The sequence below is a fragment of the Physeter macrocephalus genome, chromosome 18 (genome assembly GCF_002837175.3).
Source record: "Physeter macrocephalus isolate SW-GA chromosome 18, ASM283717v5, whole genome shotgun sequence".
NCBI lineage: Eukaryota > Metazoa > Chordata > Mammalia > Artiodactyla > Physeteridae > Physeter > Physeter macrocephalus.
The window spans coordinates 49,959,939-49,975,018 of NC_041231.1; the positions used below are offsets into that span (position 1 = coordinate 49,959,939).

At 38.5% G+C, this 15,080-nt stretch overlaps 1 protein-coding gene across 5 annotated transcripts in view; it reads right to left on the reverse strand.

Annotated features, from left to right (window-relative positions):
• Positions 1–15,080, reverse strand: part of ANO10 (anoctamin 10) — a 261,614-nt gene that overhangs the window by 175,853 nt on the left and 70,681 nt on the right. For all 5 annotated transcript variants that reach the window (XM_055079716.1, XM_055079715.1, XM_024132265.3 and 2 more), the window contains exon 11: positions 13,699–13,827. In XM_055079716.1, coding sequence (XP_054935691.1) covers positions 13,699–13,827 — 129 coding nt within the window. The remainder of the gene's footprint in view (positions 1–13,698; positions 13,828–15,080) is intronic.

The window sequence follows — 15,080 nt, forward strand, 5'->3', positions numbered from 1 at the left end:
GTAGAAGGAAAGAAATCATAAAGATTAGAACAGAAATAAATGAAATAGAAATGAAAAAAAAAACAATAGCAAAGATAAATAAAACTAAAGTCTGATTCTTTGAGAAGATAAACGAAATTGATAAACCTTTAGCCAGATTCAATCAAGAGAAAAAGGGAGAGGACTCAAATCAATAAAATTAGAAATGAAAAAGGAGAAATTACAACTCAGACCGCAGGAATACAAAGGATCATAAGAGACTACTACAAGCAACTATATGCCAATAAAATGGACAACCTGGAAGAAATGGACAAATTCTTAGAAAGGTGTACAGCCTTCCATGACTGAACCAGGAAGGAACAGAAAATATGAACACACCAATCACATGTAATGAAATTGAAACTGGAAGATTAAAAATCTTCCAACAAACAGAACTCCAGGACCAGATAGCTTCACAGGCGTATTCTATCAAACAGTTAGAGAAGAGCTAACACCTATCCTTCTCAAATTCTTCCAAAATACAGCAGAGGGAGGAACACTCCCAAAATCACTCTATGAGGCCACCATCACCCTGATACCAAAACCAGACAAAGATATCACACAAAAAAAGAAAATAACAGGCCAATATCACTGATGAACAGAGACGCAAAAATCCTCAACAAAATACCAGTAAACCGAATCCAACAACACATTAAAAGGATCATACAACATGATCAAGTGGGATTTATCCAAGGGATGCAAGGATTCTTCAATATATGCAAATCAATCAGTGTGATACACCATATTAACAAGTTGAAGAATAAAAACCATATGATCATCTCAATAGATGCAGAAAAAGCTTTTGACAAAATTTAACACCCATTTATGATAAAAACTCTCCAGAAAGTGGGCACAGAGGCAACCTACCTCGACATAATAAAGGCCATATATGACAAACCCACAGGAAACATTATTCTCAATGGTGAAAAAGTGAAAGCATTTCCTCTAAAATCAGGAACAAGACAAGGGTGCCTACTCTCACCACTATTATTCAACATAGTTTTGGAAGTCCTAGCTCTGGCAATCAGAGAAGAAAAAGAAATAAAAGGAGTCCAAAATGGCAAAGAAGAAGTAAAACTGTCACTGTTTGCAGATGACGTGATACTATACATAGAAAGTTCTAAAGATGCCACCAGAAAACTACTACGGCTAATCAATGAATTTAGTAAAGTGGCAGTGTACAAAATTAATACACAGAAATCTCTTGCATTCCTATACACTAACAATTGAATACATCACCCTGATACCAAAACCAGACAAAGATATCACACAAAAAAAGAAAATAACAGGCCAATATCACTGATGAACAGAGACGCAAAAATCCTCAACAAAATACCAGTAAACCGAATATTGCAAGAAAAAGAATAAAATACCTAGGAATAAACCTACCTAAGGAGGCAAAAGACCTGTACGCAGAAAGCTATGATACTGATGAAAGAAATCAAAGAGGACACAAACAGATGGAGAGATATACCGTGTCTTGGATTGGAAGAATCAATATTGTGAAAATGACTATACTACCCAAAGAAATCTACAGATTCAATGCAATCCCTATCAAATTACCAATGGCATTATTCACAGAACTAGAACAAAAAATTTTACAATTTGTATGGAAACACAAAAGACCTCAAATAGCAAAAGCAATCTTGAGAAAAAACAACAGAGCTGGAGGAATCAGGCTCCCTGACTTCAGACTATACTACAGGGCTACAGTAATCAAGACAGTATGGTATTGGCACAAAAACAGAAATATAGATCAATGGAACAGGACAGAAAGCCCAGAGATAAACCCACACACACTATGGTCACCTTATCTATGACAAAGGAGGCCAGAATATACAATGGAGCAAAGACAGCCTCTTCAATAAGTGGTGCTGGGGCTTCCCTGGTGGCGCAGTGGTTGAGTGTCCGCCTGCTGATGCAGGGGACACAGATTCGTGCCCCGGTCCGGGAGGATAAGTGGTGCTGGGAAAACTGGACAGCTACATGTAAAAGAATGAAATTAGAACACTCCCTAACACCATACACAAAAATAAACTCAAAATGGATTCAAGACCTAAATGTAAGGCCAGACACTATAAAACTGAGAATGGGAGAAAGTATTTGCAAACGAAGCAACTGACAAAAGATTAATCTGCAAAATATACAGCTCATGCAGCTTAATATCAAAAAAACAAACAACCCAATCAAAAAATGGGTGGAAGACCTAAATAGACATTTATCTAAAGAAGACATGCAGACGGCCAACAAACACATGAAAAGATTCTCAACATCACTAATTATTAGAGAAATGAACAACAAAACTACAATGAGATATCACCTCACACGGGTCAGAATGGCCAGCATCACAAAATCTACAAACAATGAATGCTGGAGAGGGTGTGGAGAAAAGGGAACCCTCTTGTACTGTTGGTGGGAATGTAAATTGATACCGCCATTATGAATAGTATGGCGGTTCCTTAAAAACTAAAAATAGAACTTCCATGTGACCCAGCAATCCCACTACTGGGCATATACCCAGAGAAAACCATAACTGAAAAAGACACATGCACCCCAATGTTCACTGCAGCACTGTTTACAATAGCCAGGACACGGAAACAACCTAAATGTCCATCAACAGAGGAATGGATAGAGAAGATGTGGTACATATATACAATGGAATATTACTCAGCCATAAGAAGGAATGAAATTGGGTCACTTGTAGAGACGTGGACAGACCTAGAGACTGTCATACAGTGTGAAGTAAGTCAGAAAAATAAATATCATATATTAATACATATATGTGGAATCTGAAAAAATTGTTGTAGACAATCTTACTTACAAAGCAGAAATAGTCACAGATGTAGAGAAGAAACGTATGGATACAGAGGGGGAAAGGGGGTGTGGGATGAACTGGGAGGTGGGATTGACATATATACACTATTGATACTATGTATAGAATAGAAAAAAAAATAAAATAGATGGCAGAGAAAAAAAATTACCAAGTATGAACTTTATGGTTTTTAATGATTCCACTAACTGACATCAATCTTCATCCCTCATTTACTTGTTCCTACTGTGCTGCTTCCTATTTGTCCTAGAATCCTGCTGATTTCAGAAGCATGAGAAGAATACCTTTTGCCTTTAAAAGGCTTAAGAGCAGAGCATATTACTTTCCACACAATTGTTTGCATTTTTTTTGCATGACCCACATTCAGAAAACAGAGTCTGAATACAATAAAATATAAAAACAGCTGATCCTTTTTGTTCTTAGCATGACCAGTGAATTCTGCAATGTCTGAGAACTGTGGCTCACCTCACTGACTTCCTCTCATCAGCAAAAAAAATACTCAAGATGAGCAGCTCCTTTTATGTTGAAACAAAGTTATGAGGGCTCAGAAAAGAAAAGCCAAAGAAGCCTACTTCTCTTAATCCTTTTAGCACTATCTCTAAAAATTCAATTACGAAATCTTATTTGGAGTTTGAAAACAGCCACTTGCTATGTAAAATCAAATTTTAGATTAATTGGTATTAGGTTGTTTCTTTATTACTTTTGGGAACAAAATACTTCTTTCATCGTGAACATATTCTGAGGCAGAGACAAAAGATTTTCCAAAGCATGTTTTTCAATAAATTTTTATACTTTAAAAATTTTACTTTTTCATTTACATGGAGTAAAAAAATCACTCCTTTTGGTGTACAGCTCTTTAAGTTTTACCAAATGCACTTAGCTGTGAAACTATCACCGTAATCAGGGTAAAGAACAATTCCGTCACTCCCAAAACTGCCCTTGTGCTGTACCTTCATAGTCAAATACTCACCTTACTCCTAACTCCCTGACAACCACCCTCAGTAAATTGCAGTGCTCGAATTTAGACTGGATGCAGATGACAAAAATCTACAGGACAGATCTAGGAGCAAAGAGAAGACAATGCAATGAGCTCTCCCTAGTCCTGCTCCTCGGTCCTTCCTAAAACCTCAGTGGAAGGATATCACTGACCCAAAAGACAGCTGCTCTTTTTCCTTGTAGTTCCTTTTCTACAACTCATCATGAAAGACTATTAATAAATTATATATTTTTTCTGCTCCAATCCCACCACCTTTCTGCTGTGAAACACTCCCTCAACCTGAATTCCTTGTGCACCAGTGACCACATCACAGATTTAATTATTAGCACAGATGGTGCCAATTAGTTTTCTCGTGAAGTGCTGAACTAGAAAGGATAATGGAAGCACTACAATCTTAGTGCACATGCAGAAATGGTCCCAGCTGGGGCCCACTGACAGAAGCATGGGGATAATCATATCTTTACGTTTTCTGCAGCTCATCCTCCACCTTGTGCTCAAGCTGCCAGAGGAGAAACTTGATCTTCAGGCTCAGAACAGGCATATCTTATTAAAAAAATACACACACACACATATGTGTGTGCACATATATATGTATGTATGAATGTGTGTGTGTGTGTAAAACATGGCATTTACATTCTTTCAACTGGAAGAGAAGGGTTTTTAACTAAAATATGTAAGATAAAAAGACGTTTTCTTACAAAGTAATCAACATTTAAAATCTCTCTCCCTTCCTTTCATGATTCTTAACATCTTTGAAAACAGTCCATTTTTAGTAACATTTATAACATAATGGGATTGGGAACACATTTTATTACCTAGGAAGAAATTACAGTGGTAATATTAACGTCTTACATTTATAAGCACCTTGGTGTCTGCAGAAACACTCACGCGATTTCTAATTTAATTGGTCTTTAGGACACAGCCCCTTGGGGGACAACAAAAGACACTAAAGCCCCTCTGAACCTTTTAGGCTACAGACTAAAGTGGCGGGAGGGAGAAGGAAAACAGAAATAACAACAAAATAGAAGAGTAATTATGACATATGAAAATAACTAGAAAAATCATTAACTGGTCAAATTGATACCATTTCACCAAATCCAATTAATACATCAATATCTATGGCACTAAAAAATGATATTCAAACCTGGTTCAATCTTTGATACAGAATTCCAGTGTAAAAAAAAAAACAGCGAAAGGTTTCTTGAAGCAAGATTCGATCTAGAGGATGAACACAACATTCTGGATTTGGGTACTGCTAATGTGGGAGAACTTTCCTAAAGGAGAGAGGTGATTAAGCAGGGTCCAGATGCTGAGAAACATGGATTTAAAGGCACTGTTTTAATTGAGGGGAAAAGCAAGAAGATAGGCATGAAAAATGACTACTGAAATGCTCTGCCTGTGAGTTGAGGTCTCTTTAGAGGGAAAGAGTGTAATTTTTCTTCTTTGTCTTTCCAGTGTAGACCAGCAACCCAGAAACAGCATGTTAAACGGAAATAAAACAAGTTACATGAAAGCACAGATGGAAAGCTGAAAGAACAGGTCCTTAAGAACAACTATTCTGACAGTTTTGTATTTCTGGCAGAAGAAATAAACTATAACGATTGGCAGGCATAAAGAACTGGGACCTAACCAACAGGACTGCAGGAATCAAAAAAATAAGGTGGATTGGAGCACAATGGAAAAGAGGTCGTGGCAGACTCCAGCTTTTGGATCCTTGTGGACAGAGCAGAGAAACCTAGCGGCTACTAGGACCACTGAGACACAGGAGAGCGCAGGTGTGGCCCAGGGCAGAGGACAGCCAATGCTGTCTACACCCGCAGGGCCAGGCTCCTCAGGCATGAACCCACTTCAACCTCCTCACACCCACATGCGGCAGCTACTCCCTAGTAAGGAAAGGAGGGGAGATATTGTAGATTCAATTTTCAAGCTATTCATTTTCATGTATCACTGGGAATAGCCAAGTAGAGTTGACATTAAAATGAGGGGCAATGAATATTGCAGTTCTGCCTCTGAGCATGTTAAAATGGACCACTTTACGATGAAATGTACATGCAATGTAAAGTTTTCCTCATGAGCTCTGAGCCCTCCACCCATTTCCCCACCCATTACCCCTTATCCCCCAATTCATGCTCTTCACTGTCCCTAAGCAAAACCACATGGCCTGTGACCACACCATTCCCAAGTCACTCCTGCCTCTGGAGCTGCCCCAATGTCCCACTCTTCCTTCAAAAGAGGTCACCTGCCATACAAGGCCTCCCCAAATGTATTCCCCTTGGATTGGTACTTCTCAACATCCTATCCAATACTATAAAGAGTGGAGATTTCTTATGTTCTTAAAGTCTACTTTCAATTTTCTGAAGCACAACTTGCTTTCCATCTTAGGAAAAAAAAATGAAACCAAAATGCTTTCTTATCTCCCATTCTCCAAAGGAATAAAAGAGAAACGCAGAGAAAGGAGGCAAGTTTGACTGTGAACTGGTTTATGTATCAGAAAGGGAAGTTCAATGTCATGCAAAGAGGCAGTCAGCAGGTAAATCCGAGAGGAAGCCAGTGCACTTAGCAGGTCTGTGGCTGAAGGCGGGGCACAGGCTAGGATGTAATAGGAGATATCAGAGGGAGCAGGTACTTGACAGGAGGCTTTAAAAGCGCCAACTGAGAGGAGACCTGAGTGACAGTCCTCAAAGACGAGTAACCCAAGTCATTTTCTTTGTGGATATTTGGAGTGTTTACATTTGAATATGGATATACAGGATGTTCTGCAATTTTACTTTAAATAAGGTAGAAATTATGACTTAAGAGTGTAGAGAAACTGTCAAGCTTTCTAATTCTTAATCCTTCTAAAATTCGTATCTGAAAACAACTCCATTCCGAGCATAAACTGATCTCTTTCAGAGACCTGCCTTTTCCTAAACTTTCCAGGATAAGAAACAGGTTATAACCACTGTTATCACCTTAAAAGAATGCAGAGTAAGGAAAAAAAAAAAAAAAAAAAAGGAATGTAGAGTAATTTGCAAAAATTGGATATCAACAAAGTCACATTTAAACAGATTATATACTAATCATCACTTTGGAGGGCACTGGGTCCTGCAACAAACAAATATTTCCCATTAATTGACAAACTTAAAAGCCAGGCCCCTAATCCCCGATTCCCCAAGGACAGAAGCTCCTTTAGGCAGCTCACCTGGGTCAGTAATTCCTCAGTTAACCAAAAAAGTTAGCGAAAATGAGGACCCATTAAAACAAATGCCTACCTTTAATATTTTATTTTAACAAACATTTAAATGTATACATTTATTTGCAAATCTTTTAATGTGGAGCCAAGGCCTTTCCTTTGAGTAGGATCCAGTGATGGAGCTTCTCACTGTCTTCTAGGCATAAATAACACCCATGATACAATGTCAAAGATTCCCAGGTTTGTTTTCTTTAACGAAGAGTGAAAATTTAAAGACACTTGTGAAGTAATATGAAAACAGAATCTGGAAGTTGCCTATATTTTTATGATTTTCCCTAATCTTTTATAATTGACTCATCTTTATCCATCTGATAGTAATTTGTCTTTATGGAGTCTTTCCAAAGGTTTCCACGGAAATGACGGCTTTCTCTATTTTAGCACACACATTTCATCAGTTTTCATTCCATTTAATTAAATTATGCCAATCACAGTAACGAGAATACCACACATAAACAGATTTGGGAACAAAGTGCCTCTTGGTAAGCACTTAACTCAGTGAGTGGACATCTTCCCCATGGCTCCCACCCAGCAAGCTGGGAGAGTCTATGCCAGTCGGAACTCTGTCAGGAGGGGATGGAGAGAGCTGGGGAAGGTTAGGAAAGAGGCCTTCTACTGCACTGTGATTTATCTCTCAGAGGATTCTCTCTGTGAGCACTTCTAAAGCCAGGGCTGTATCTTGGTAATGCCCGGCATATTGTAAGCGCACAATGAATATATATCCAATGAAAGAATTTCTCTTGACTGTCTTTAATTATTCCCACACCATTAAGAGAACATAGAGCAATGTTTCATCAAACTGAAGAGGGGGGGCAGCCCATAGAGAGACAAGAAAATTACCAAGATTATCACAGGAATTGATGAAGCAAAAGGAAGAAGGAAAAAACCCAGTTCAATAATTCCATCCCAAGTACCCTAATCCAAAGGTCAAAAATCTTATTTACCTTCTTAGGAACCCAACACATGGTCGGACACTGGGAAGTGGAGAAGGTGAAGAGTTGGTTGTGGGTTCCTTCCTAGGCAAGTTTTTAAATTGAAATCTCAGAATTTAATCAGATCTTTCAACCAGGTGAAGAGACTTTTATGAGAACAGATTTTTTTTTCTGAGACAACAACAATTACTAACAAATACCGAATACTTAATCTTGCCAAGCACTGTGGTAAGCATACCACGTGCATTTATTCATTATCTGCATAACAATTGTACTGAATTGTTCAAATTCGTTCAAAGACACATAGCCTGTCAAACTGGAATCAGGATTTGAATCCAGTGCCCATGTTCTTAATCACTGTACCATACTGCCTAATTCAGCTCACCTTTTCTTATAAATAACAAAATTTTAATATTTTGCCATAGGGGTTTTGTTAGTGTACTTCCCAAAGGTACAGCAGAATCTTTAATTAAAAAGTTGAAGTTAATTCTCAAATAGCTAACACTAACTGTATGTTCACTGAAGAAAAAAAAACAACTATATGTGACTCATTCATTCATTAACAAACATTTAACAAGTGATTGCTTAATCACTGGAAAACAAAGAGTTAAAGTAATTCAATGGCCACTTCTCAGTTATTGAGTATTTATTACACGCTTGTCCTTGCCCCTGCTCTCAGGAAGCTCAGGCTGGTGGAAGACATACATGATTGCTGTAGAGTTTTAGTAAATGCTAATAGCAACTTGTAGGAAGGGCTCTGGCATGTCCAAGGGTGAGATGGGGCAGCAGGGGAGGTGAAGGGGAAAAGGAGGTTATAAAGAACCTGATATTTAACTCGGGCATTTCTTCTGTAAGCAGAGGAGAAATATGATCAGAATTTCATTTTAGAATAACCACCCCAGAAGTAGAGAGCATGAGGCAGGGGAGAGAAAGCATGAAAACCAGATAGCTGGTGAGGATCTGCTGTAAAAGTCTAGGTAAGAGGCGTGGAATGTATATCTGAAATGAGTGAACTGTATGGTTATGTGACTTATATCTCCAAAAGCTGTTAAAAAGTAAGTCTAGATGAGAAATGGTGAGAGCCTAAACTCAAACCATGCCAATGGTAACAGGGAAGAGAAACTAAACAGATATTCAGAAGTCAGAATCAGCAAGACTTAATGTGTGATGCATGGGTGGGAGGGAGGGCTGAACTCAGATGTGGGAACAAGACCAGGAAGAGAGAAGAAAAATGGAATCATATCACAGGATGGAAACAGGCACATAAGAGAAGGCAATTAATACTTAAATAAGAAACTTCAGCACAAACAAAACCAATTCAGTGTTATTATGAAGAACCAAGTCCATGGAAATGCATCAATGAGCTGATGGAGACATATGAGCCAACTGCTAAAGGATTAACTCATTAACAATGGTGGTACCGTGAAGTTATCACTTTTTCACCTCCTCCTCTGTGTCAGACCTGGTGCCATCACTTCTTGTGTACAATACCAATGCTCTCATTTTACATCTAAGGAAACCAAGGTGTGCAGAGATTAAGGGGAAGAGCTGAAATTCTAATTCATCTACCGCCTGACTCTGACACCCCAAGCTACTTCCATGCTGCTATACTGCCTGCTTAACAAATGATGATAGAATGATAATAAAGATAACAAAAGCTTCATTCTGCCATTGCAGAGATGGTTAGAACTACAGCTGACATCCACTGTGCCTTGACGAAGTGCCCAGCTCTGTGTTTGGTGTTTTACATGTACAGTATCTTGCCTTGTAAAAGTGATAACAAGACCTGCAATTTGTTCAGCACCTGCTCCATGCCAGACACTTGTGATTAGGGTTACACATGTGTCATTTCTACTGTACTCCTCAGAGCATCCCTGGAAAGGATGCTGCACTGGGCTCAATACGCAGTCAAGGAGATGAGCTTACAAGACAAGGTGACTGGCCCAGGGCCACAGTGCATTAAGAGGCAGTACAGAAATAGAATCTCCACAGTTTGAAATATCTATATGTAGCTACAAATACAGATGTAAATTAATCAAGAGACAGAAAGCAAGCACATATATGGCAAAATGTTCAAAATCAGTGACTCCTAATAAAGGGATATACAGGGATTATCTGTATTATGCTCGCAACTTTTCTTTAAGTATGAAACTAATTTTTTTTAAATAGGAAAATAAAGCCTGTGAGTTGGGGCACAAAAGAACCGTAAGGGTTCAGTCCACTCTCAGAAGACACCTTTAGTCATTACAAAGAGATGAGAATCAACTCTGTTTCTGAGCAGCACTAGACAAAAAATTACCTAACTTACGTTCTTTTGTAAAATAAAGAAACTGCAATTCAGTGATATTTTTAAAACTACCAATTAAACATGCATGGTGCAGACTGCCTTGCTGGTCACCAGAACCTAACCATCAGAAATGCAGTGCAACTTCTAGGTGAGTTAATTCATTTTCACCCTAGAAAAAGAACAGCATTTAGTAGGTGAATTGTTAGCATTCAATATGTTTGCTGCATCTTGCCAAGTTTAAAATTTAAAGAAAACTGTGAATGCATTTAACGCTAAAATGAAAGATTATCAAAGATTTGATATTTAGAGGATTTTAGGCCATTTCTATCTTTTAGGAAATGGAGATCTTTGTGTAATTCTGCATTTAACATAGTGATCCTTTCCTTGAAATTACATCAAAGAAGTGAGCTAAATTTGTCTCAGAAGTGAAGATAATGATGATTACTTAAGAGAAATTATTTAGATACTGACTTAATGCTGTGTGCTGAACTTTATGTAATTCCCAATATTTGACTATTTTTAACCCAGAAAATGGCATTTCATATGATTCTACCATATGGTTTCACATATTGGTAGGCTATTCTCTTGGTCTGTCTGTAATAAATTTCTGCAACTATTATACAAATAAAAGTAGTGTTGAAGTCTCATGAGTTTTTAAAGGAAACACTAGATGGCAGTAAATACAAAAAAGTTGTAACATGACACTGAGTTACCAACATAAAATCATGATCGTTTTGTCTTCTATTCAATTTTACATTGCATATTTAATCAAGGTTTAAAAAAAAAAAATCTAAAATTTTCTTTTTAATTAAAAAAAATCCTGGGACTTCCCTGGTGGCACAATGGTTAAGAATCTGCCTGCCAATTCAGGGGACAGGGGTTTGAGCCCTGGTCCAGGAGGATCCCACATGCCGTGGAGCAACTAAGCCCGTGTGCCACAACTACTAAGCCTGCGCTCTAGAGCCCGTGAGCCACAACTACTGAGCCTGCGTGCCACAACTACTGAAACCCGCACACCTAGAGCCCGTGCTCCACAACAAGAGAAGCCACCACAATGAGAAGCCTGCGCACCGCAACGAAGAGTAGACCCCGCTCGTCGCAACTAGAGAAAGCCTGCGCGCAGCCAAAAAAATAAATAAAATTAAAAAAAAAACAAACCTAAGGTTTCTCCTCACAAGATTTTTAAATAGAGGCTTATTTCTGTTGTACTCTAAGGAACCAGTTTAGATAATGACAGTAAAACAGTTACTTTAATACTATATGAAGAGACTAAAATTGTAAGAGGAGGCATAAGGGTTAGAACCTCAGGGCAACAACAAAGTACACGTTAAAACTTGCAGATTAAGTGAATACATGAGGATTAGACTAGCAAAATCAGTCTGTAACACTTGAGGTTAGCCATGTACAGGACAGTCTTATGGGCCAGGAACTCTCCCACATTAATTAAGAAGAACCAGGGTGTGGCTATCTGATTAAGAGATCACCAATACAAAAGAAGACAGTGGTCTAATTAATGGAAATATACAGGAAGACTGGGCCAGCCAAAAGTCTAGAGAAAGTGAATGCAAAATCAAGAAGTGGGCAGTACTGAAATCATCCAGCATTGCTCAGAAGTTGGCGATGGACACCAAGATCCGGCTCATGAAAGAGCTCAGCTCTGTTTGAAGGAAGGGATGGTTTTCAGGTTTCCTGCGTCTCTCAAGACTATTACACTCCTCCTGCTCTGCTTCTAAATTTACCAAGAAATCTTCTAATAACCAATTCCACTTCTACTTTTTTTTTTTTGAATTTATTCATTTTATTTATTTATTTTTGGCTGCATTGTGTCTTCATTGCTGAGCCCGGGCTTTCTCCAGTTGCGGTGAGCTGGGGCTACTCTTCGTTGCAGTGTGTGGGCTTCTCGTTGCGGTGGCTTCTCTTGTTACGAAGCACAGGCTCTAGGCGCATGGGCTTCAGTAGCTGTGGCTCGCGGGCTCTAAAGCACAGGCTCAGTAGTTGTGGCGCACGGGCTTAGCTGCTCCGCGGCATGTGGGATCTTCCCAGACCAGGGTTTGAACCGGTGTCCCCTGCACTGGCAGGCGGATTCTTAACCACTGCGCCACCAGGGAAACCCTCCATTTCTACTTTAACACCGATGGTTACAAGCACTGGAAAAGTCTCCTTATGGTAGATTAACTACCTGGTATTCTGGTCAGTCCCCTGTGAGTCTCATGATTTTTAAGTGTAAGTCAGCCACAAAGCCTTATTAGCTCTGGATGTGCTGGCAAAGACAATTTCCAAGATCTGCAAAGTTAAGGGCCATATCTTAAATCAAGAAGATGCACTGTGAGCCTGGCCAGCTGGCCATCCCCTGTCTAAGGTACCTCTGTTTTGTTCTCTTACTGCCACAGGTAATAAATTGCCTTGCAAATAGCTCTCCAAAATCCTGTTCAACTCACAAAATTCAAAACAGACCTACTTTTATCTGCAAAGCCATTCTTTCCCTTCCTAGTTGCTGCTGTCTAAAATCATTTTCTAAAATGCATACTCTACATACAGCTTCTATCATGAACACAGATTCCTATCAAATACACTAAAAGAGCAAACAGAGCAAAGCAGAATATATTTCTTTAGCCACTATTAGAAATGTACAAGTTCACAATTCCATTTCTTATGGCCAGCCCTAAGTCCAGAATCACTGCTCTATGATCCTACTAAATTCTGCTTTGATAAATCTCCACTACTGCTCTATTTTTTTAGTATCTAAAAATGAAAGAGCACAATATTCCTGACAACTATAATCACTAGCAACAAGAAAATTCCTGCAAATTCTTCCATTTGCAAACTGGTTAGTACTTAATTTTCAAGATGTTACGGTAATCTGTATTCAGAAACATGATAAACAAGACAAATATCTAAAAAGTACACAGCCTACTTGTACTTGGTATGTGAAATTATGAGTCTTCCTACACATTACATTTTGGAGTTTTAGAGTGTTTTGCAATGAATCCCACACCTGTTGCAAATGAGACCTAAGTCATGATCAAAAAGCATTTCTTAGGATTTATCTGCTTTAGAAAGTGGAAGTGACAGATTCCCTCGCCCTCAGACTGAAAAAAAAACCATTAAATCTACAGAATTCTATTTCAAATAGGATTTATCTCCTCAACACTAGACAGGCCAGCACAAAGGCTGGAAAAATCACTGTCCTGTTAGCACCACGGTGACTTTTTTGTAGTAGTCAATAACCAGGAATGGACAGCCTGGATCCTCATGTGTTCCTATTACCTGAGCCACTTTGCTTTCTTACCAGTAAATGCATGTCGCTAAACTGCCCATCACTGACAGCCAGGGACATCACCACCTTAGAATAACACGGGCATCTGACGTACAGACTATTTAAAACAGGTCTAAATGTTCACTTACCTCCACTGCTACTACGATCAAAATGAGGTCGGCTTTTGACTCTGGAAAGAGTGCATTCACTTGTGGTGACATTCCAATCAGAGCACAGTTAGTGACCACAGATATAACACTCATTGTTTCAAAAGCCAACTGAAAGAAAAAAAAAAAAGTGAAATTAAAGACCACAAGGACTGCTTCCATATTTTCTCATCCTTTTTCATATTATCTAAAGTCTTTCCTTAGCTCTAAACATTCCAAAGACATGTACAACTTTTACTCTATAATGCCATGATTTTCGTTAGCTCAAAAAAGCCATACTGTTTGAAGGTATTTCAGATGCTTTTGGCTTGAATATCCCAAACAGTATGTTCTATCTTCCCAAATGGAGGTGGCCAGGGACCTGAATTGGGAACACATCCAAGAAAAATACACTATTAAGGTTACCTGACTCTATGCATAGCTAAAGGGAATCTAAACTAGGGACGCTAGAGAGAATGTTTCACATTCAAAAACAGTTAGGTATGATTTCAAATAGAATTCATTTCATGAAACTGTCCTTCTACTTTGACAGATCACATACCACATCTGGTTCAGCCATACCCAAGGCACCAGTGATAATGATCGCTTCCTAGCGGCATTTACTGAATCACCTGTAGAACTTCAGAAAAATACAGATGCCAGGCCCCACTGAGACCTACTAAGTAGACTGAGCCAGGGTCCCATGAAGGAGACTGGTGTGTATTACTGAGTATGGACTATGGAAACATTGTGACCATTGTTCTTTCTTTTCTTTCCCTCTTTCTTTCTTTCTTTTTATGTACAGCACTTGGTGATCACTACTTAATAACAATGCCTAATTCTAAGAAATACAATTACTATTAGAAATATAGAAGCAAAACAAAACATGATTGGATCCAAACTTAATAAAATCTTGTCCCAGGAAGAATATTTACCATCTTATAATATTTTAGAAATCCTTTGTGTAATCTTATTTTTCCAGTTTTCTTTACAACAAATCTACTCAGGACTTTATCTTAAAATAGCTTTAAATTTCTATTTATTGATTTATTATAAATTAGTTGAAAAATAAAATGTTATCAGTGTATAGGGAAGAGTCTCCTTATCCCCTTTCTCCCCCTCGTCACCTCCTGTTCTCCCCATAGGATAATCACTATTATTAATTTCTTATGTATCTTTCCAGACACTGTATGCAAATAAATATAAGCAAACCTGAACATATACTTTCTTACTCTCTTCTCAGCATAATACACATTGTCAAGCCCCTTGGTTTTGTCACTTAAAATGTTCTGGAGGATATTCTGTGTCAGTACTCAAAGATCTCCCTCATTCTTAAGTCACAACGTAAGACTTATGTCACAACCGCTTAAGTATTTCATTGCATC